At 30.6% G+C, this 22228-nt stretch overlaps 2 protein-coding genes across 2 annotated transcripts in view; one reads left to right on the top strand and one right to left on the bottom strand.

Annotated features, from left to right (window-relative positions):
• Positions 1 to 3835, top strand: part of LOC129229813 (DNA mismatch repair protein Mlh3-like) — a 51489-nt gene extending 47654 nt beyond the window's left edge. Inside the window, exons 11-13 of the mRNA XM_054864188.1 lie at positions 3271 to 3373; positions 3452 to 3606; positions 3707 to 3835. Coding sequence (XP_054720163.1) covers positions 3271 to 3373; positions 3452 to 3606; positions 3707 to 3766 — 318 coding nt within the window. The 3' untranslated portion in view covers positions 3767 to 3835. The remainder of the gene's footprint in view (positions 1 to 3270; positions 3374 to 3451; positions 3607 to 3706) is intronic.
• An 8801-nt stretch (positions 3836 to 12636) lies between these two features.
• LOC129229812 (serine/threonine-protein kinase MRCK alpha-like) overlaps positions 12637 to 22228 on the bottom strand; it is a 140396-nt gene continuing 130804 nt past the window's right edge. The window contains exons 34-38 of the mRNA XM_054864187.1: positions 21142 to 21359; positions 19177 to 19291; positions 16541 to 16706; positions 15549 to 15712; positions 12637 to 14788 (exon numbers count right to left, since the gene is read on the bottom strand). Coding sequence (XP_054720162.1) covers positions 14603 to 14788; positions 15549 to 15712; positions 16541 to 16706; positions 19177 to 19291; positions 21142 to 21359 — 849 coding nt within the window. The 3' untranslated portion in view covers positions 12637 to 14602. The remainder of the gene's footprint in view (positions 14789 to 15548; positions 15713 to 16540; positions 16707 to 19176; positions 19292 to 21141; positions 21360 to 22228) is intronic.

Here is a 22228-nt window from a genome sequence, read left to right as displayed (position 1 = left end):
TTTCACAAATCAATAAACTTATTTTGTAAATATGGTCTACAATATTTGAAATGTATCGATATGCCAGAACAGTGGTGCCAAATCTTTTTTTACCAGAGGGTTGCACCTCATATTAAAATCATTCTCGAGGGCCGGAGCACACATGAAATTTCAAAAATAATTATTGAAAATTTCCTACATAACAAAGGGAAACATCGAGAAGGAAAGAAAATTACAAACCAATAATTGTTGTTATCAACAATTGCAACATGTATAACAAATTTTACGATTGGGTATTATCGTTTTCCTTGATGTTTAGCTATATTTATTTTTTATTGGAATGAAATATATGTTTAATAAATTAGTTAGAATGTTGTTGGATTGACGGTACTATAAACTGAAACTTTTTTACCGTTTCTCCTTTGCCCCACATTCCCTTACGTTGTCTCAATCTGTTAATGGACATCCAAAGTGGCCATATTTAAAGATATACCCTAATTCTTTTAATACAGTGGACTCTCTCTATTTTGAACACTCACTGGACCGAAGAAAAATGTTCAGATTATGGGGTGTTCATTATATAGGGAGACTGGAAATGCATGCATATGTATTTTATTGCGTTAATGAACTATGTCCAGTACTTTGCCAAATGAGCTATACCAGATTTTGAGATGGAGATGCTGAATTTTGGATTGGCAGCAAGTGCAATATCTAATTAAACTCCATAGGACCTAAACTCTTGCATTTCTTTCTTTCTTTTTTAACTTAAAAAGTTTTACGTAACATTCAATTGTAAAATATTACAATGCAGTTATCAATACATTACCTGTAAAAAAAGAGTAATTTTATTTTGTTTTTGCATTGTGTATTCTCGTGCAAGGTACATGTTATCATCCAATTGTTTAAGTGAAAAGGTTTCCAGGTGATTCTCAGCTGTATATTACTCGTATGTAATACTTTAAAGGTTTTGAATACTACTTGATGCAACAGTTCAATAGCTTGAAATATGCAGTTCAATAGCAGAAACTTCAGGCTCAGCTGTATGATTTTACATAATGCAGCATTATCCACAAAAATAATTTTTCTTCTTCTTCTTTTCATCTTAATATTTTTCAATTATTGAGATAAAATTGTGGAGGTATTTCAAATTTTCCAATTTCGTTCATAGGAATTTCCGAGTACTGATTGTGAACATGTTCAGTATATAGAGAGGTAATACTTGAAGGGGGTTAAAAACAGCTTTCACAATACTGCAGTGTTCATGTTATAGGGTGTTCAAAGTACAGAGAGGTCAGACTATGTTAAGTCTATGGAGTTTCACCGGGACTCTCAAAATGTGTTCAGAATATCGGGGTGTTCACATTAATGAGAGTTCAGACAGAGAAAGTCCACTGTAGTTCACATTGAAAACTTATTTACAACTATTATGCTCCTGTAACTATTCAGTAAGTTTCTTTTTCAAGACAACTACTGAGATTTTCTTGGGCGACAATTTTCTTAGACACCTTTTCACCATGACCCTGTTCTGAAAAAGTTTTTATTGGCATGTGTGTGTGAATACCAAAATTTTACTCCATTGACAAATATTGTTTTAAGAACTTATTAATATTGTTTCTACACCTTTGCAAACTTGTAATATTAGTTTATTGTAGAAATTTATATGAAGCAAAATCATTCATTTGTTGTTTATATAAAGTGTTTTTTATTTGTTTTCATAAACTTTTACCATTACAGGCGTCCCTCGTATATAACATGGTACTTCAGTACTTCTACAACACGGTTTCAATATTACAGGGTACCAAATTTGGGATTATTTTAACACGGTTTCGATATTACACGGAACAAAACTTGAATTTAATACTTTGTGGTTTTGATATAACTCGAATGTTTTATTTAAAAAAGATGGAATTTCATTTTTGTTTAATACATTCTGTTAATGGTTGATAACTCTAATAAGTTTTTACTTTGTTTTATGAAACTTGGTTTCGATGTAACACGGTACACATCCCTTGATTTACATTGTTTCCAAGTCTTGTATAACACAGTTTTGATATAACACAATACATCTTAACCTAATTTTTCTCATGCACATACATGATTTGTATTAAGAATAAGTAAAAATGTTATTTAAAAAATAAAATAATAGTTTAAAAAACTAAAAAAAACACGCTTTCGTAGCAAAATGAACTAAAAAGCGAAAAATAATCTTTGGAAGATAGTAGTTGACCAATCACTTAATTTTAATGTAATACAAAAAAGCGTGGGGTGCTGTCTATTTACAATTTTGCTTGGACAACAAATGGAAGAAATTCAAGCAACTGATAAGAAGCCCCCCACGCTTTTTTATATTACATTAAAATTAAGTGATTGGTCAACTACTATCTTCCAAAGATTATTTTTCGCTTTTTAGTTCATTTTGCTACGAAAGCGTGTTTTTTTAGTTTTTTAAACTATTTTTTATTTTTCTGTTTTTTAGTCTTATGTTGGAGAATTATCAGACGACGAAATTATTTATAAAACGAGTGCGAGGTAATATCTTAAAGTTAAGACAAGGGCACCCCGATGGGAAGCTACTGTGAGTCATCGATGTATGTTTGTGGAAATCATATTTATATTACTTTGAAAATTTGAGATGCATTTGAATAAAAGTTTTGTTCAACAATGGTCTGATCAGCAATGAATTTCCAATTGAAGGCACACCTAAATTTTGGCATGAAATTAGTTAAAAACAATTATATTTCATGTTCTAATTACCTTGGAACATTGGAACAAATTTTGTCTGATGCAGAAAAATTAAAGGTTTTTGTAGATATTTTTAAATAATTTTTGCGAGCATTTTTTAATGTATTTTTTTAAATTTTTCTTTTTTCACATTGTTGGATTTATGCCAAAATATTGATTAAAATTGGAGGAAACTAACAATTAAAAGAGTTAATTAATTAATTTGATTATAGAATATTGCATTGTCATCGGGTCTGAGGTCGCGTGCCAAATTTCAAAAGAATCCGATCGCAGGAAGTGGGCGAAATTTGAGCTGCAAGATTCCGTTACAAGATACATACATACATACATACATACAGGTGAAGCTAATAAAAGCGTGTTAAAAAAGTCTTTTATAACACAGTTTCGATACTACACGGAGCGAATTAACCGTGTTATGCGAGGGACACCCCTGTACTTCATTTATGTTGTTTCAAATATTTACTCAGTCTATAAGTAATAACTATTGTCATATTTTTCATAAAAATATTTTAATACCATAATTATTTTAATGATTAAATCTTTATTCAGAACACAATTAAAGAGTGGTTGATTATGCTTGCAAGGACAAGAGCTGTATCCTATGTTCTACCAAAATCAATATGTGCCATCTTAAATTCTCAAGCCTGTCGAGGTTTGTATCTGTTGTCATTATTGAACAGTATCTCTGTTTAAGGGATGACTGCAAATGAATTTACTGAATACTTTGCAGGTGCTGTAAAGTTTGGAGATCCATTATCATTGTCTGAATGTCAGGAACTTTTAGTTTTGCTTGCAGATTGTAAGCTCCCGTTCCAGTGTGCTCATGGGCGGCCTTCGATTGCGCCAATTCTGGATTTGAATAAAATAGCAGCTTTGAGTAAAAAGGTGAACTTTTTAGTTTTGTATTTTGATTTTCAAATTGAATTCTAGCAAAAGCTTATAGGCTATTTTACTTCGATTATTATTATTAATAATTTCTTTCCAGCGATCTACACCCCAATTGTCAAATATAAAGAAGCTCATGTTGAACATGAAGGTTGGATGAAGTAAGAATTGCGTAAAAACATATTGAAATACAAACTGGCTTTTCTTGTAATTAAACCTTTATAAACTTACGCTTTGCTGAAGTCTTCTGATGTCACATGATTTTTATATGTGATTAAAATGAGAGGACTATTTTTGACAGAGACAATGTATATTTGTAAAGTTTTCTAAGATCTACACCATATGTTCAATATTATGTGTACTCTTAGCTATAGAAAAGTTCATATGCAAATTCAGTTGAACATTATTTGAAAATTTTCCTTTGACTTAGTTGTGACACTAAAGTTTCCTCCCGTCCTGGAAGCTTGAATGTTAAGTTTTATTGAATATTTAAAATTTTTCTTTTAACATTGAAAACACGTGAAAAAAAGGTCAAATTTTTACTTTTTAATCCTTTTTTCCCCCCAAGCAGAATGAACTTCATAAAGGTTTCATAGAATCCACTTATTAGGGGGAGCAGAAAGTAAAGTTTTTCAATTCATAATTATCAAAATAAAGAGAAATCAAATAATGCAATGCCAGGTGAGTATGGGTGGGTGAGGCAATCCACCGCAATTTGTTTCCGCAGGGTTTGTCTTAAGCAATATGATCTTGCATAACCATGTATTTTCTGTTGACACTTTTTTGAATGTCTTTGTCCTACATTACAACACCTGATTTCCCTTTATTTTGATCGCTTTCTATAAAATAAAAAAATTCCCTCAAAAGATTTTGCTGCAAAACCAATCAACTTTTATCAATTCAGAAATTAAAATTGGCACCCTAGAAGAGAAAAAGAAATAGATAAGAAGATGTATAAAAAAAAAAAAACTTGGTACAATTCATGTGCTAAAATTGTTTGAAATAGCTATTTTCGTTTTATTTAAATTAAATTTTCTAAATATAATTGTTGACGAAATGGACCTGATTTCACTCAGAACTAGACAAATACAGTGAAGCTAAAACTCTATTATAACGTCATTCAAGTGCCCTACCCAAAATATGTGCAGGTATGATGTAACAGGCAAGTGCCATTATAGGCGACCATCATAATTGGTCATTGGACTAAAATTTCTTGATGCTTTAATCAAGCTGTCACTATAAACAGTGTTACTATATCCAAGTTCCACTGTATTCAGTTTTTATTTTTGATAAGTAGCAGGAAAATTGCTTTACATATTGATTATTTATTCCAACATTGTGTAAAATCAGACTCCATATTTTCATTGATCAAAATGGTAATCAACACAATCTGTACGTTCTGATATCAATTTCACATTTTAAAAAAATCTCTGACACTTATGATTTAAAAGTTTTATTTTGTACACACTTACCTTTTCAATCATTTTGTACAACATACTTAAAAATCATTTTGTAAGTTTTTTTTTTGTGATTAATGCTGTTAGCCCAAGAATGATTCCATTAAAAAAGTGTCCTATTTAAATTGTTTCAGTAACAAGCGCTGTAAGTGTATTAGCAATTTTTTTACTTGGGTTTTTACTCGAAAATAAGTTTGAAAGATATGCTATCAAAATACTAAATCCTGATTGTATGACTGGTATACAGGCGGTCCTCGTATAATACGGTTATTGTACACAGTTTTGATTCTCTACGATTTGAAAAAAAAAAAATTATTTTTGTTTCAAGTCATCCTTAAAAAACATAGCATATAACATTAAGCTAAATTTGGCAAACAATAAATAAAAAATGTAACAATAGCTATTTATTTATTTAATTTTATAAATAGCTAGTAGCTATTTATTTAATTTTATAGAAATATTTTTTCGTTGTTACTGCTCAAACAAACTATATTGCTGCAGAAAATCTTTTTTTTTTTGTAATGAAGTTAATAAGTGATTATATTTTATTTATTTCTTTCTTTTTTTTTTTTTGTTTCATGAAACTAAATAGCTGGTTCTATATGTTTTATTTTAACAAAGTTTCAACTATCATAAAATTTTACACCTTTTTACGTGACTTCAATGTAACACAGTATACATTGCCTTGATTTGCATTATTTCATAAGTTTCGTATACCACAGTTTCAATATAGCATGAAGCACGGTTTCGCTGCAACATGGTTCATATTGCCCTTTTTTATGTTTTGGGTACATAAAACAAATGAAATAATAATTGAAATTAAAAAAAAAAGTCTTGCATAATATGGTTTTCATATAGCATGGTACAAATTAATTGTGTTATTCAAGGGACACTTGTTTTGTGATATTTTCTTGAAAGCTCTGTGATTACTATATATGTTACTAGTATGCTACTAATTCTAAAAAGTTTTGAATAGAATTTCAAAACGTAGTTTGTAAAGATAAATATTATTAATGAATTAAAGTCACTACATTCTATGTTGGCATATATGGTGTGGCAGATTTGTACTAGTTTATAAATTTACATGGCAAGGAGTACTATAATAGCTTTATTGCTGTATAGATTTTAAACATTACTGTGATATTGTTTCATTGTTTTCGAATCAATTATTTAACATTTGTGTGAACCTTTTATTTATTTATTTTGACATTTTCTCTTCTCATTTCATTATTACTCCACAGTTTAAAAATAGTTTCCAAACTTTATGTAACAATGCTTTTATTTATTTATTTTTGAAACTAATCTTAGCTCTTCCAATTCCTACATTTCCAGTGAAAAATGTATCTTAGAATTCTATAAAAAAAGCAAAGTCAATAACTTTTCAATTCATATTATACAGTCAATTCGCTATAACTCGAAGTCTGATAACTAGAAGTTTTTATCAAGTCCCGACTCTTTTGGCTTTAACTCCATGCTAATTATTCTCAATATCTCGAAGTCAACTTCCTTTAACTCGAAGTTTTTAACCGACTTCAAAAAGGAGACGGTTATCAGTTCATACCGTATGTATGTTTTTTTTTTGTTTGTCCACTCACAGCGTCTCACCTAGTGAACCGATTTTGATGATTCTTCTTTTAATGGATAGGAGATGGCTCAACTTAGGTCCCATTACTTTGTTTGACCATATTTGTTCTTTAGAAAAAAAGTTATGGGCAAAAAACAACAAATTTCATGCAATTTCCCTATTAAATGATTAAATATAAAACCCATTGTTATGAAAGTTTGGTGCCATAAGACAGTAACATTAATAATAATTGTAGTGATAATTTTGAATGAAGGCTTCTCTGAAGCAAGCATCAAATTTCTGCAAGGGATATTTTGATAATGGGGAATCTGGCGCTGTCGTCTCATTTTTGGCATAAATAATTTGATTTTGGTAATCCTGCTGATTTATAGTAAGCCTATGTGAATTATTGAAATCTTCCCTTCTTCAGTGCTATTGCGCCATAGTGGGGGTAAACCTAACCTGGAAGCGAGGTGATGCAGTGATTAGGATCTGCTTAGCCTTCACAATGCTACCATTTGGTTTGCCTCAACTACAGAGTAGTATTTTTATCTTTATCATCTACGCCAATAACAGATGATCAGGGATAAGTAAGAAAATACAGGATTGCATAACAAGCAACTTGTATGCTGTGAAATGGAAACTAGTTAGGGAAAACGTAATACTTAAATGGTTATAATTAAATTAACTACACATGAATTCGTGAGAGGAACAGAGGTAAGTTTTTAGTGCCAATCGCCTAAAGTTTAATGCGTGTTTATAGTTTTTTTTTTAGTATGGAGCATTTTTATGAATAAAATAAGTCGAAGTTTCGTGGTGGTAACTTCATACTATTTCTGAAATACCTACATTTACACTAAAAAGAATGAAATAAAAAAATTTTGAAAAAAAAAAAATAGAACCGACTTCAAAATTGCTCTAAAAAGTGAAAAATAATTTTATTCTTTAAACACCATCGATAATGCTTTTAAACATAATTTTTGAAGTTGGCGCAAAAACGATAGATAAAGTAATTCACAGCCGTAATTCAACTATAAATTTAACCAGGCCCAGTTTCTTCACTATCACATACATTATGCATTGATGACAGCATATTTGAATAACGATATATAAATGCATCGTTTGTAACTTTGGATGCTTTTCTGAAAAAATATGAACGAAGCATGGTTACACTGGATTTTACATTTTGTTTTTGCGCCAACTTCAAAAATTATGTTTAAAAGCATTATCGATGGTGTTTAAAGAATAAAATTATTTTTCACTTTTTAGAGCAATTTTGAAGTCGGTTCTGTTTTTTTCAAAAATTTTTTATTTCAAAGATGACTCGAAATTTATTTTCAAAGAAAGAATCGACTATGAGAGAAAAATTAATTCACCTTCACTTGCAATTCCTGCTGAATAGACCCCTAAAGCAAGAAGAGCACTTGTTGAGCCAATGTACAATAAAGGAGTTACACGTGCGGAAATGAGTTAGCTTGTTTTCTTTTGTTGTACCCTACTGTTTACACTTTGACATGTTGCTGGACTATGAATTTGCTTTTAAGGGGTCTCAATAGTGTTACCATGTTAATGCACGTAAAAAGAGAGCTCAATTTTTAAAAATCTGTACTTCCGAAGAAAAACAATTCATTCAATTTGATTTTTGTATGATTGTAAATGCATATATAAACAATTTAGTATACTTAGATTAGATTTAAATAAAGAATTGTTCTTTAAAATAGAAAAATCTGAATGCCTTTTTTCGAAATCTTGAAAACTTAACATTTCACTCCATGCATTATGCTGAGCTAAGTAATAGTCTAATGTTTACAAAAAAGGTCTTAAATTGCACAAATATATCATAATCAAATACTAGACACCTTTCCTTCAAAAAAATTTAAAAAGTTCGATATTATTTAACTTATAAAACCTAAAATTTCTTAAACTGAGATTAAGGGTAAAAATTGTCATAAAATTTTTTTTTTTCACATATTTTAAGTCAAATTGCTGTATAAGTTTTAAAATAAGTTACAAAAAACATTCACAGAAAATTTCAAAGCAATAGAACAGTAAGTTTTTAAAATGTAATGCGCGAAATTCCAAATTTTGCGTTTTGAGAAAAATGCGTTTAAAGTGCGCGTGGTTGTATCCTGTCGAACGCGAATTCCGGAAGTAAGCAAATATATTTTATTTTATATCTCTGGCAGTTTTTCTTGTATTGATAAAAACTTGCTACTAAAGTGTTCAGAATAAATGGCAGTACAACATATTTTTGTTTCAAAAATCGATTTTTTTGAAGTTTAACACTACTTAGACCCCTTAAGCTGTCAAGTCAACTGATTGTACCTTTATTCAAAGGTGACCTAAGGTTGACCTAAGTTAAGATGCATTCCCCTTCTTTTTTTAGTTCGATTATTTGCTGATAAGTTTCTGAGAGACAGAGTGAGTTTTCTTTACTATTAAAGATGTCTAAGCAAGTACTCTGTCAATGATGTTAATTGAAAAATAAAAAAAAAGCAGTAGAATCCATGAGTCCAAATTATTTTTCCGCTTCAGATTTTTCATCTATTGGTCTTGTTCATTAAAATTTGACATTTTCAGCTTGTAAAACCACCAAGATCTTCATTCTCTAAAGTCACAGCTTGCAAAAATATGTGCTTTTACAGTACTTGTTTTAAATCTATTGCAGTTAAAAATAGAAAAACATTGCTTCTGTAGTTTTATTCATTACCTGTTTCCAAACTGAAGTTGTACATTATACAAACACTTGTAATCTAACCTAAATATGAAACTATTGTGACCTTTTTTTATTTGTATAATTGTAAAATGAAACAGACAAACTCAGTTTTGTAAAGTGTTTTATATGTTAATACAATCCATTCTCTATTTCAACTTCATTACATGCCATAAAAGAATCAGGCATTCTTTTACAAATTCTGGAAAAGTTGTGGAAATCATTTTACCGTAAAAAAAATTTTGTGAAGTAAAAATGACAAAAATTGATGAATGAATTGTGAAGCTCATTATACAATAAAAGTTTTATTTATATCAGAAAATTGTTTTCTATTTAGTAAAATGAAAGAAGAATTCATTGATTTTATAAATTAATTTTTGAATATTTCTTTGACTCAAAATTGTAAACTAGACACCAAATTATAAATTTTATTTCAATCACCGATCTAAGATTGTTTTAAAATGAAGGGAACATTCATTGCAGCTGTTTTGAATATGTTTACAAACTGAACTTGATATGCATGTTTACATAAATGTACATTTAAAATTACACTTTTCTTTTACATACATAATAAACCTTTTACTTCACAATGATTAATTTTAAATCAAAAATTGCACAAAACATTAAATTTCTTTTTTGAACTTGATTAAAGTTTTTAGAAAAATATAAGAACTGATCAGGAACGATTGTCAATGACAAAAATTTGATTTTTGAGATCAGCATCAGTTATCTGGCTAACAGCAACATTATACATTTTTTTTTTAATTTACAGGTCAATTTACACATAACACTGATAAACAATATTTTAAAAGTTCTATTTGTGCCAAACATTTTTGCGTGGCTTATCACAATGTACTGATAGAAGAAACAACTTTTATATTTCCTATGACAAATATTGTATGAAGAGTTTGCTTAATATTTTGCATCACAATTTTGATCAGCATATCAATAATCTTTACAATATATTACATATTAACATTGATGCTTAATGTTATAATAATCTAATTCTGCCATCACATCCATATTTTAATATGAAACATCAAGAGTTTTTATAGATCATTGAAACATGTCTGTAAATTTGTTTCTCAGTAACTTGTCCACATAGTTATTGCATTTTGAAACTGACTGTGTTAGACATTGATTGATTCTGTGAAAAAAAAATTTTACAAGCTATTTCGTACTGTGAAAATTAATCTTTCTAAAAATAAAAACTATTATCAAACATTTTTGTAACAAAGTTAAATTATTTGTTCATCAATTCTATGTATTTCTCAATAAATGGAATTGATAAATATATTTAATGTTCATATATGTTTATAGAATATTATAATTATTTTTAAATCAATTTTGCACAAATGAAACAATTTTATTCCTAGAAAAAGAAAAATTAAATAAATTTGAGGCAAATATGGATTGAAAAAATGCTCCCCCATGTATTTTCATTTTTCTCCTCAATTCTAAAGTCTGGTTAACAACTTGTTTACAGTTAAAGACAATTGTGATCTTTTGTGTTAAACTGCATTTGAAAATTATATCACTGATTAAATTTAACTATAGTTTACAAAATTATTTTTTAATACTGTATCTCAGTGTTATTACATTAAAAATTCTATTGAATGAGGGGAAGAAAAAAACAGACGTGATTTTGTAATTTTGAAAGAATAGCGGACAAAAAAATATGCATTTAAATTAAATTGAATTTTTTTAAAAAACAAATTGTTGTTTTAAAACTAACTTTATTGGGCAGTTTATCTGCATTCACAAGTATCGAATTTAAGTACTGGTAATCTGTACCTCTAAAAATAACAATGATAAAACTAGTCTTCCAACAAAAAAACCCTTTTAGAGCATTTGTTTCAGAATTTATTTTAGGGCATTTTGTTGAAATGAGACATCGTTTTACTCTTAATAGAATCTAGACTTATTTCATTCAATAGTTTTCAGAATATTTATCTCGACTTCTTGCATAAGTTAAATTTACAATTTTTGTAATATAATTTAAACAGGAATACTGTTAGGAATATTTCATTTTCATCATAAATGATTATTACAAATTTTGGTAAAAGTATTATTTCACTTCAATGTCCAACTGCAATTCACCACATGGATGACTTTTTTTTTTCACTTTTCTCACATTGATTACTGTCATGAATAGATTAACATGTGAAAAAGCTGAGAACTGCAAACATATTAAACAGCCTCAAACCAATAAATGAAAAGTGCAAATGAAACAAATAAAGAGCTTGTCCTGACTCTAATGCTTATGGAAATGATTTTAAATTCTTATTTTTGCTGTAATTGCTTAATATAATTTTTCTTAGCTAGAAGAGGTAATGGTGATAGCTTCTTAGCCATGCGCATAAATTAAAATAAACCCCTTTCCCTTTTAATCTCTATCAAAAATCCAATTTACTCGTGGGCAAGATGAATCTGCAAGGCTGTTTTAATGCTTTAGTTAAGTAATATCTTATTCATGAAGTTTAGTAAATGAGGAATAATATTGATAGTGTATTAAATCACCTTTTTGAAATGAATTACGATAAAATACAATATCTGCAAAATTTTACAAAATTAAAACATTTTAGTATCCACTGAGTACAACTACTAGATAACTACAATCTTAGCTAAAAGAAAACGTTTCATTTTTTCTTTTAAACAAAAATTTTCAACAAAACATAAATATTTAAACAAACTCTTTACATTCACCAAAAAATGGGAAAAAACGTAAATTAGCCAAGTTTTTCCTTGAAGCAGTATGGAAAAACTTAATTGTAGTTGTCTAATTGTAGTATTCAGCCCAGGATATGCTGTTTAAACCCTTTTAAAATTTACAAGCAATATCTGATGTGAGTAAAATTATGACAGCATTTATATTTGTACAAACAAATACATCTTTTTTTAAAAATTTAACTTAAATTGTTTTTATTTGTACACATATACACATTGTCGTAACTTTACTCCTCACAAGTTTGACTGCTTTTTTACATAATATTTGATTTTTTCCATCATTTCTTCATTACAAAATATGCAGCTTCACTGAATACTTCACTCAATAAAATACTATGTTTAAGGTTAAATTCATAAGTGCTTTTATCATGAAAACGGCATTCATATAGAATATTTTTTTTATAAATGAATTAAACTTTCGTAAGCTGGCAATGGCATAATAATGAAATGCGTGCATAAATAATAACATTCATCTCAGATTCTGACGAAACAATGTCTTTAAATTATAAATATATTTACAGCACTAAATAAATTTCTCAAATTCAGTGGGAAAAACTAAGGTAGTTTGCAAATGCATAAATTAAAATTTCTTCTTATAAAATTATACATATACTACATATTTACAAAACAAAATAAATACTTTGTATAAACAAAAATAGTTGCTGTAGAATGGGTCATGTTGTGTACATGATAATAAATAATGTGAATAAAACAGCTATAGTATTTACAAAAACGACTTAGAAAAATACATGCACATGCTTTACAACACATAAAACATTTTTAAATTAAATGTAAATAATAAAAAATCTATAAAATTCATTTTACAAAATGAAATATTAAAATTTACTATATTACAACAAATGAGTCTTTTTTTTTTCTCTAAAAGCTATTAAATTTCTCACATCATATTTTTTTTTAATTTTTTCCCTCAAATTTCAGAAAAATTCTTTTTTTTTTCATTCCCATATCAAATTAACATACAAATATGATATTGGTCCTGAATATTTTCTCAAAACTTGTCTCTTGCTTTATCAAATAACGTTTTTAAAAAATCCCACCATTTTTTTTTCAAACATAACATAAACACAATGCTTAAAGACGAATTATTGCTTTAACGAAAACTTTAACGAAAATAACTCAATTTCACAGTAGGCATTTTTAACTAATAGATAAAATATTGATATTTGCGTTTGCTTAAAGCTGTGTTAAATATGTTAAATATTAAATGCCATCCATTCAAAAATTATAACACTTGATAAATTTTAGTTCTATGTGATATTCTTTTGAAAAATATGTTTTTTAAACTCAATTTCCATAAGTTAACTTTTTTCTATTCTAACATTTAAAATGTGTCTTTATGTTACAGGAAGCCCATACTTGGCTGATCAAGTTCATTTTCTCTCTGTATAAAGCCGCCAAATTTTTAAATATATATTTAGAAGAATTTTTTATTTTCTTTTTTTACAAATAGTCCTTCAATTTTCATTTAACCCCTTGAAATAGTTATCAGAGTGCCCACCAAGTTTCAATAAAGAGACTACATTTGCAAAAACATATAATACTTTAAACAGAACTGTGACAATTTTTTCAAATTAGGCTTGATTTCCCAAGTTTTTTTTTATGACTAGGTTTGTTAAAATTTAATATCAAAAATTGCATACCTTTCTTCCAAAACAAGTCAAAATACTTTTCAATTACAATGTTTTAGTGTCTGTTATGATTTTTTTTTTGAATTCTTTTGATACAGACTTTATATATGATAGACTGTGTGAAAAGTAATGTTCTGTTGAAATTTGTGTTAACATATTATGAAAAATGATATATTTTCAGTCTTAAATATGCTAATAGTAAACTGCTGTTTTAAACCCTTCAAACAAGGCAGCGTTAAATAAAATAGAGAGTAACTGCTAAGATTAAAATGTGCCAAGTGATATATGTAGTGTCTGGCCTGGTTTGCAATGGAATTGGCAAGCAGCCAGTTCAGGTGAGTCAATCTGAATGACTGACTAAGGGGGAAAAGGAAAACTTTCATGCGTGTGTTTTGTTCATTTCAAAGTTACTCTGCTTAATTTAGAGGCTAGCAGACATCTGTAACTGAAATTGAAATCCTTGCAAACTAATAGATGCGTCCATTTCTGCCTGTAAAAACCATAGGCTTGCCTTTCCATCGTATTGGTCATTCGACAGTACCTTTTACGGAAAGTTACTGTTCATGTTAACAAGAGAATTGAACTATTTTCAAAATCTTTGACAAGTGGTTTGAAAATGAACAGCAGGTGTTTTTTCAGGAAAAAAATTTCTTTCTTAATTTGGTAGGCACCATGATTGTGCATCCCCCCCTCCCATCGAATCATTATCCTCACCCCATAAAAAATCATGTTTGTTTAAAAAATACAAACTGCTAAAATGAAATAAAAGGACCACGTATGAGAAAACACCAAGGGGTTAAAAATAGCTCTGTGAACAGAAAGCATTTACACATATCCACAACATATCAACAGCCAGCAGAAAAGTTTAAAAAATGCAACTAAGGTCCTAGCTTTGTGATTCGTAACTCGACGATCCGCCGTGGTCATCGTTAGGTGCATGTAGAGGCAGAAGTGGTACCGATGTGGCTGCGGGGGCCGTTGTCCTTCTTTCCCTGGGGCTCGGTGGGTAGCTCACGTTGGAACTGGTGTTAGATGCGATTGAGTGGCGAGGACTAGACTGCTCATGTTGCTCCTAGAAATTCGGACTCGTTAGTGCAAGCATTGCAGATTAACTTATAAAAAGCAATAAATGAACAAGGTCTATGCACAAATTTTTAAACCTAACTCTTAAAAGACAGTTAACTCTCGAGTCATGATGCTTCAAGTCTTTGGGAGTTGACTGTGTTAACCCTTTAAGGACTATACTTCATCCGGGGCAGTAATTTGTGGTGTCACCCTCCCCCCCCTACAAACACACAAAAAAAATTAAATTTTATGAAAACATGAAATTCATGCAAGTTTCAGAATCAACTACATTTGTGTAGCAAAAAAAATTTAAGTGGGCTAATGTACAAAAAAAGAAATAAAAATATGGGGATTACCCCCCCCCCCTCACCAGAAAATTTTCAAATTTGTAAAAATTGCACTTTAGATTCATATTTTTCAAAAACTCCACGTTGGGTGTCATCCCCCAGACAAGTGACTCCTGAGGACCCCCCCCCTCCCCCGTAGCGATGCCACTAATGTCAGTATTGTCTTTTGTACCCCTCGTTGGAAATAAAATATTTTGTTCTCAGTATTAACGCTTTATTTTTCACTAAAAAAAGTAAAAAAACACATGAAGTTAAAAAAAATTTTTTTTAATGCCTCTTTTTTATCTTCTTATACTCAAAGGTCAAAGATAAATATAAACAGTTTTGAAATGTTCACCAAAAGAGCAAGTTGATTTTAACATGTTCTGAATCTGGCGACAGTGAACAAAATCGGAGAGCAACTGAAGGTCAAGCACTTACTTCATGACCAGAAGAATGTGCTTGTGCTGATCCAGCTGTGTGAACACTGGGGGTCGAATGCTCCTGCGAAGATACCGAACCGGATCCATCTGGGGATGCTGTATTTCCAGGTTGCTTTTGATTCCAGGGGTTCATGAAAGATGGGTGCTTGTTTGAAGTTGAGCCTGAATAAAAAAAAATAAATTTTACATTTGTTTTAAATGAAGTTTTATTGTAACCTATAACAGGCTCTATGTTGTTAAGGTGCCCTTAGATAAGCGTTATTCACACTATTCCATAACCCGGGCACGAGAACCTTCTGCATTTTAGCAGAAATCTGCTTTTTTGAAGGCTTTTTGGCTATTTTTGAGATGAATATAAATTGGTTGAGAAATTGTGCCCAAAAATGTGGATGGAGGTTACTTGAAAAAACTTGTTGTAGTAAGTTGAAATGAATTTATTACTTCAAAAGTGAAAAAAAAAACTTATTTTTTGTTGGCGACACACCGAAATCTAACACCTGCAATCCCGAAAATGTCTTGTCATAGTTGAGAATTCAATTCTTTTGCACATCCTGCTCATATTTCTTTTCTTTTGAAAGTTGTAAACTATTTTAGCATATTCTACCTTTAACTTTCTCAATTCAATATTTGTTTCAGTAACTTATTTATTTTCCCCCTTTTATTTTCTGTTATTAAATAACTGGTACTTTTGAATATGTCACATTAATTCATTATGTTCTACATTTTAAAGTATATTTTAACGTATCTCATAACATCCTGTTTAATGTATGTAACTCCAACTGCTTGCTTGTATTGTGGTAATTTTCAATTCACTTTAATCTCAAACAGTTCAGCTTTTATGTCTGATAACCAAAAAGAGCAAAAGCAATCAAAGTATCAAATACGGAAGCAGTAAAAAAATCACATACATTATCAAGAGAAAGTTCTAAACTAAGTATTTTATTTAATGTTCTAAAGCAGTTCAAAAACAGTCTAGTTGCTTTTCCTCACCATTGTGAATTGTTCTCCGACTGCCACTTTCTTGCAAGGCTCTTGGAAGAGGTTTAGGCTGCTGAACACTTCGGGATCTTTGAGATCGCTCATCGGATGATACAGGAGTGGAAACGGAGGTAGGAGTTTGAATTGGAGTTTGGCACTGTTGATTGGTAGGTTTGACCTGTTGAGTGAAAGGGAAGTTGTATTATTTTTACTCTAACATACAGGGTATCCGTGCAACTGGAAAGTCGGGGAGTATCATAGGAAGATGGTCATGGATTTTGGATTCCAGAACTTACCAAATTATCAAATTAGGTGTAAAATTCACACATCTTAGCCAATTATTACGCTTTAAAGCGTCAGCTCCCAATTTTTAACGCATTTCAAAATTGGATTGCATCTGCTTCTATAAAACTCACTGGTTTTTCTTTGCTATGAGATTTTACTTGAACAATAATAATTTTGTGTTTAGCATAATTTTTAGCCTCTTATATGCCTTATTGTATAGTTGAGTACATGTACTGCCTCCCCACGGTTGTTATGGCAAACCGTGGGGAGACAGTACAGTTACAGTGGGTTAAGAAGAGTATCTGAAGGAGGATGATATCCTTGTAGGCCCATTATCCCTTGTGTATCCATTTAGATATCCTTGTGAAAAATGTATGTTTGTTTCGGCAAAAATTGCACCCTATGATTCACGGAAAGATAGCAGGGTTGGCCGGATTGGACCCAATTGGGTTAGACCCAATGGGTTTTTTTGAAAAAACCCATTAAAAAAAACCCATTATTTAGCCCACTTTTGGGTTTTTTTAAAATTTTCTGAGAAGTTTTTTAAAAAATTGTTTATTTTAAATACTTTCACAACTTAAACTTATTTTTTATTTGTTCTTTACCACAAACAATGGACTTAAAAAATGAATTTTGAACTTTAATAGTATTTATTAACTCTTGACGGCATTAAAAAAATACTTCAAAGATTTTCAACAAATATATTAAACTTTTTTCTTTAACTGGTCTCAATAAATAACTCAAATTATCTTGACTTAGTCCTATCACGTCTGATTTTCTCGATATTTGTAGATTGTACAGAGGAAACTACTCTAGCTAATAGGCTTTCATGTGAATTATTTTCTGCAAACCAACACGTCACAAATCTCGAAGAAACAAGGTATATTTTTTAGAAATTAACAGGTTTATCAAATGGTCAGACAGAAAACAAAATAGAATGTACAGTATTTTCATTATCTTACAAAAAAGTTTAATATTTCTTATTCTGTACACAGAAATAGAAATACAGGCAACATAAAGTTCAAAGAAATGTCTTGATTAAGCTGGAATTCAGTAAAAAAGGATTTAAACTACTTGAGGTTCTACAGTAGATTTGCATAACAAAAGAAAATACAATAAAGTAAAATGCAAAAAAAAAAAAAAAAAAATCGTAATAATTAAAAACGAACAATAGATTTTCTCACTCGAGAAGTAACTTTGCCTTAACTGTTGGTAATCATGGAAACTAAAAAGTCTGAAACTTCACCATTCTTGGGTTTTGTTGTCTTTTATACTTTTTTCAGAAAACGTTGAATTTTAACTAGTTTTCCAGCTTTTTTTACCCCAAGACAATTTTTGCGCTTTGTCCATATACTTACGCTGCAATGTTACAAGTACCCCACATTTTCCCTAAAAAAATACAAAAAGAACCCATATATCGTTTAAAAAACCCAGCTTTAGTTGGGTTTTTTTGGGTTTTATTTAAAAAAACCCAAAAAAACCCTGGGTCCATGGGCTTTTTTAAAAAAACCCGGGTTTTTGCCAACCCTGAAAGATAGAAGTAGAACTCATGAAAGTCATAGGTTTTAAAACTCTAAATGAAACAGATACCCTGAATATAAGAGCATATTCTTTTCTCTAGAAAATTTCCTCAAACATTTAAATTTTAGCAGCCTTGCAGGAAAATATTTTAGCCTGATGCTTAAAAAAAAAATCAGACACTTAAGGTTCTATACAAGATGAATTAGCTAATAGTGAGAGTCATAAGTTTTGCAATAAATTAATTAATTTCTTTAGTAATGCATTCTTAGCTTAGAAACCTAGCATGTGAAGTACAGACCATCATGTTCTACCATCGTAAGCCATCTTTCAGCCAGTTCTTCAGTACCATGGAAATAATAGTATTTTATTATGATGATAATCCTAATAATTAACTCATTAATGTTATAAACTTCATCTTATTGGATGATGTGGTTCACCGAGCCTTCGTCTTTAGCACAGCAAATGTTTTACGTTACCTCGGCTGCATTACGGTCTCAAAATCATATAGCAAAAGTTTTTTTTATTAACTTAGTTTTGGCTGGGGCAATTGTAATGAATTCCCTTCACAAACCTCCTATCAGAACTGAATAGTATTGTGTGATAAGCGAGCCTTAATACCAGCTTTTTTATTGGTCATCTTTTGCACTTCAAATGTAAGCACATGAAGTGTATCATGACTGTATGTTGCAAAAAATTACACAGGTCAAATATTGCAAAACTTATAACTCACTCTAGGGAAAAATAAAATATTTAATGAAGTAATACTTAAAATACAGTTAGAAAAATTGAGTATAAAAATTATGGATATTTTTGGACTGGAATAAACTGGAAGTGAGACTCACTGCAGGAAGATCCATAAGCTTCTGTAATTGAATTCCTTCTCCTGGACCCATATGAGAAACATGGTTGAAATTAGTGGGTGCAGAGATCATACGAGAACGCCTCTCGGCGGTGTTTCTGAAAATTGCCAAGAGCATAAGAATCATTACATGCATTTAATTCACTTAGCCAAAGCTAACTAGAAATTTCATATGCAGATTTATATAGTAAAAGAGCCCATAAGTGCCTGCCAGACCTACGTCATACTATAAAGGACCCCGGAGTTTTTCTGCGTAAGCAGATCATAGCAGGTAAGAAAGGTTTGCTATTATTTAAACTGAGTTGCGCTGGCTTTGGCAGGAAACAAGTAGCAAAGGTGCGTAAAAAATTGTTGCAAAAACTAAACATAGATTCATTCTATATCACATGATCTCGTGATCCCCATCCAACCATCTCTGATTTGGAGGACTTTTAGAGGGAGTGCAGACATGCCTTTGAAACTAACCAATGCAAAGTTTCAGCTTCCAAGACACAAATCAGGAGGATATAAGATACCTCAAAAAGGGCTCCAAAATGGCCTCCAATGGGGGAACTGCGGTAAACATGACATTTCATTTCACAAAGCTGATCTGCCATTTTGGAGCCCTTTTTTTATTGTCACTAGATCCTCTGGATTTAGATCTTGGAAGCTGAAAATTTGTATAGGTGACTTTCAAAGGCATGTCTGCACCTCTATAAAATTTCATTCAAATTGGAGATGGTCAAGTGGAGAGGACAAGGTCACTTGACATGGAATGACTCGGTTTTTGATGCACCTTTTGCTATCTGTTTCCTGCCAAAGCCAGAACGACTCAGCTTAAGTAATAGCAAACCTTCTTACCTTCTGTGATGTCCTTAAGCAGAAAAATTTTGGGCCTTTATACTTAGCTCATGGGCTCTCACTCTAATACTTTAGCCTCCGAATCAACCGTTAAATGGATGCCAAATCGATTAACTCCACTTTTTAAAAAAAATCCTCATTTCTGCTTTAACAGTGCTTTATCAATGCTTAGAATGTGAACTTATATTAAAGTTTTGGTTCAGTACATTTCTAACCATGTGATGGCAGAAAATGTAACACAAGGGCCTATTCACTCCTATGGATGACACCATCTTCTTCAAAACTTTTCTCAACTTTTTGTTTTATTGAGTTAATCAATTTGGCAAGTGAGGCATCCAAATACCAACAACATTTACTTGCATGATTACAGACTCACCCATAGACTAATAATAAGAGTAGACCGAGCTTTCTCATTCTTGCTGATGAAGAAAATTGGTTCATAGATGTATCATGTGACTAGTGGAAGGGCTTGGCGAAGACTTTGGCAGCATGGTTGCTAGATGGCAGCATTATCTACAGTTTGGCACTCGACATGTATTTTACGACAATGTGTTTTCATTAAAAAAAACTTCCAGGTGCAGAGATTGAACTGTTTTTCTTTTAGTTATGCATTATTTTGACATTAGTAATAGTTTTTGATCAGTTTTCGGTAACTTTTATTTCATTTGGAGCTGTCAGCGTTGGCGTGAACGAAATGGCGTAAACGATTTGCGTTAACGCAAAAATGTACTAATCGGTATCTTAAATTGAAACTGTAGGTAAAAATCTTACCGTTTGCTGATTCTTCTTGGTCGCTTGCATCTTTTATTGCTTAGAGAGTTATTGAAATTGACTAAAGAAAATGCACAATACTATCTAAACGAAAAACTCACTATATTTAACAAAATATTTGCAACTTAGAATAACAAATTTACAAATCGGACTCCATAAAAGATCATTCTTCCGTGTTCCATCAATTCTATTTATTTTATTTCTCGCGGACGTTGATCGTCTGCTACGATCAACGCCCGCTGTTGCTAGGATATCCACCAGTCACATGGTTTGGTTTATGAGCAGCAAAAGGGTTGCCATAGCTCGGTCTACTCTTATTATTAGTCTATGGACTCACCCTTTCCCAACTTTGGCTTTCTCTGGTTCTCTGACTGAAAACCTTCTCCTCGTCCTGGATAGGACCGTCCTGCCGGACCTCTCTTTCACGTGGTGAATGGAGACTTCAGGAACACGAATTTGGTTCTCTCTGTGTTGAATGTTGTGCAGATATACTAGATGGGGAAGCTCTGTGGCCAGTGTCAGGCACAACATTCCAGAAGAGGAAAGCGGTTTGGTCTGAAAGTAATAGACAAAAGCTAATATCAAAATCAATATATAGAATAATTTTGATTTTTGCTTAAAAATATTAAAATTACAGAAAGTCAGATTATTTATTATTCTATTTCTGATTTTTTTAATTTTTTCTTTTTTGAAGGTTTTGTTGAATTACTTACTTTCACTATTTGTTTTTGCTAAGACACACAGCGAGTTAAATTTTTGTTGATGTATAAATTTTTTAATGATTATCAATATAGAATAATTTTGATTTTTGCTTAAAAATATTAAATACAGAAGTCAGATTATTTATTATTCTATTTCTGATTTTTTAATTTTTTTTAATTTATTTTTTTAAATACTTCTTTTTTGAAGGGTTTGTTGAATTACTTACTTTCACTATTTGTTTTTGCTAAGACACACAGCGAGTTAAATTTTTGCTGATGTATAAATTTGTTAATGATTATCAATATAGAATAATTTTGATTTTTGCTTAAAAATATTAAAATTACAGAAGTCAGATTATTTATTATTCTATTTCTGATTTTTTAATTTTTTTTATTTATTTTTTTAAATACTTCTTTTTTGAAGGGTTTGTTGAATTACTTACTTTCACTTTTTGTTTTTGCTAAGACACACAGCGAGTAAAATTTTTGTTAATGTATAAATTTGTTAATGAGCTAGCTCTATTATTGTTTATATCATCAAACAATAAAAGATGTCGCCAAATCAAAAAAAAAAAAAAAAACTACACAAATGTCAAATTTGACAACCAGCAACAGGCTTCTCTCGGCCGAGCTAGGCTGGACTGAAGATCAATGGCCCTCCTAAAGCTATCTACCCCCTTACTCATTACAGGCTCTTCCGGCAAGCTGTTCCAAGTGCCCACG

The sequence above is a fragment of the Uloborus diversus genome, chromosome 9 (genome assembly GCF_026930045.1).
Source record: "Uloborus diversus isolate 005 chromosome 9, Udiv.v.3.1, whole genome shotgun sequence".
NCBI lineage: Eukaryota > Metazoa > Arthropoda > Arachnida > Araneae > Uloboridae > Uloborus > Uloborus diversus.
The sequence above is the reverse complement of the archived record's forward strand: the minus strand, read 5'-3'. Positions and strand labels throughout refer to the sequence as shown.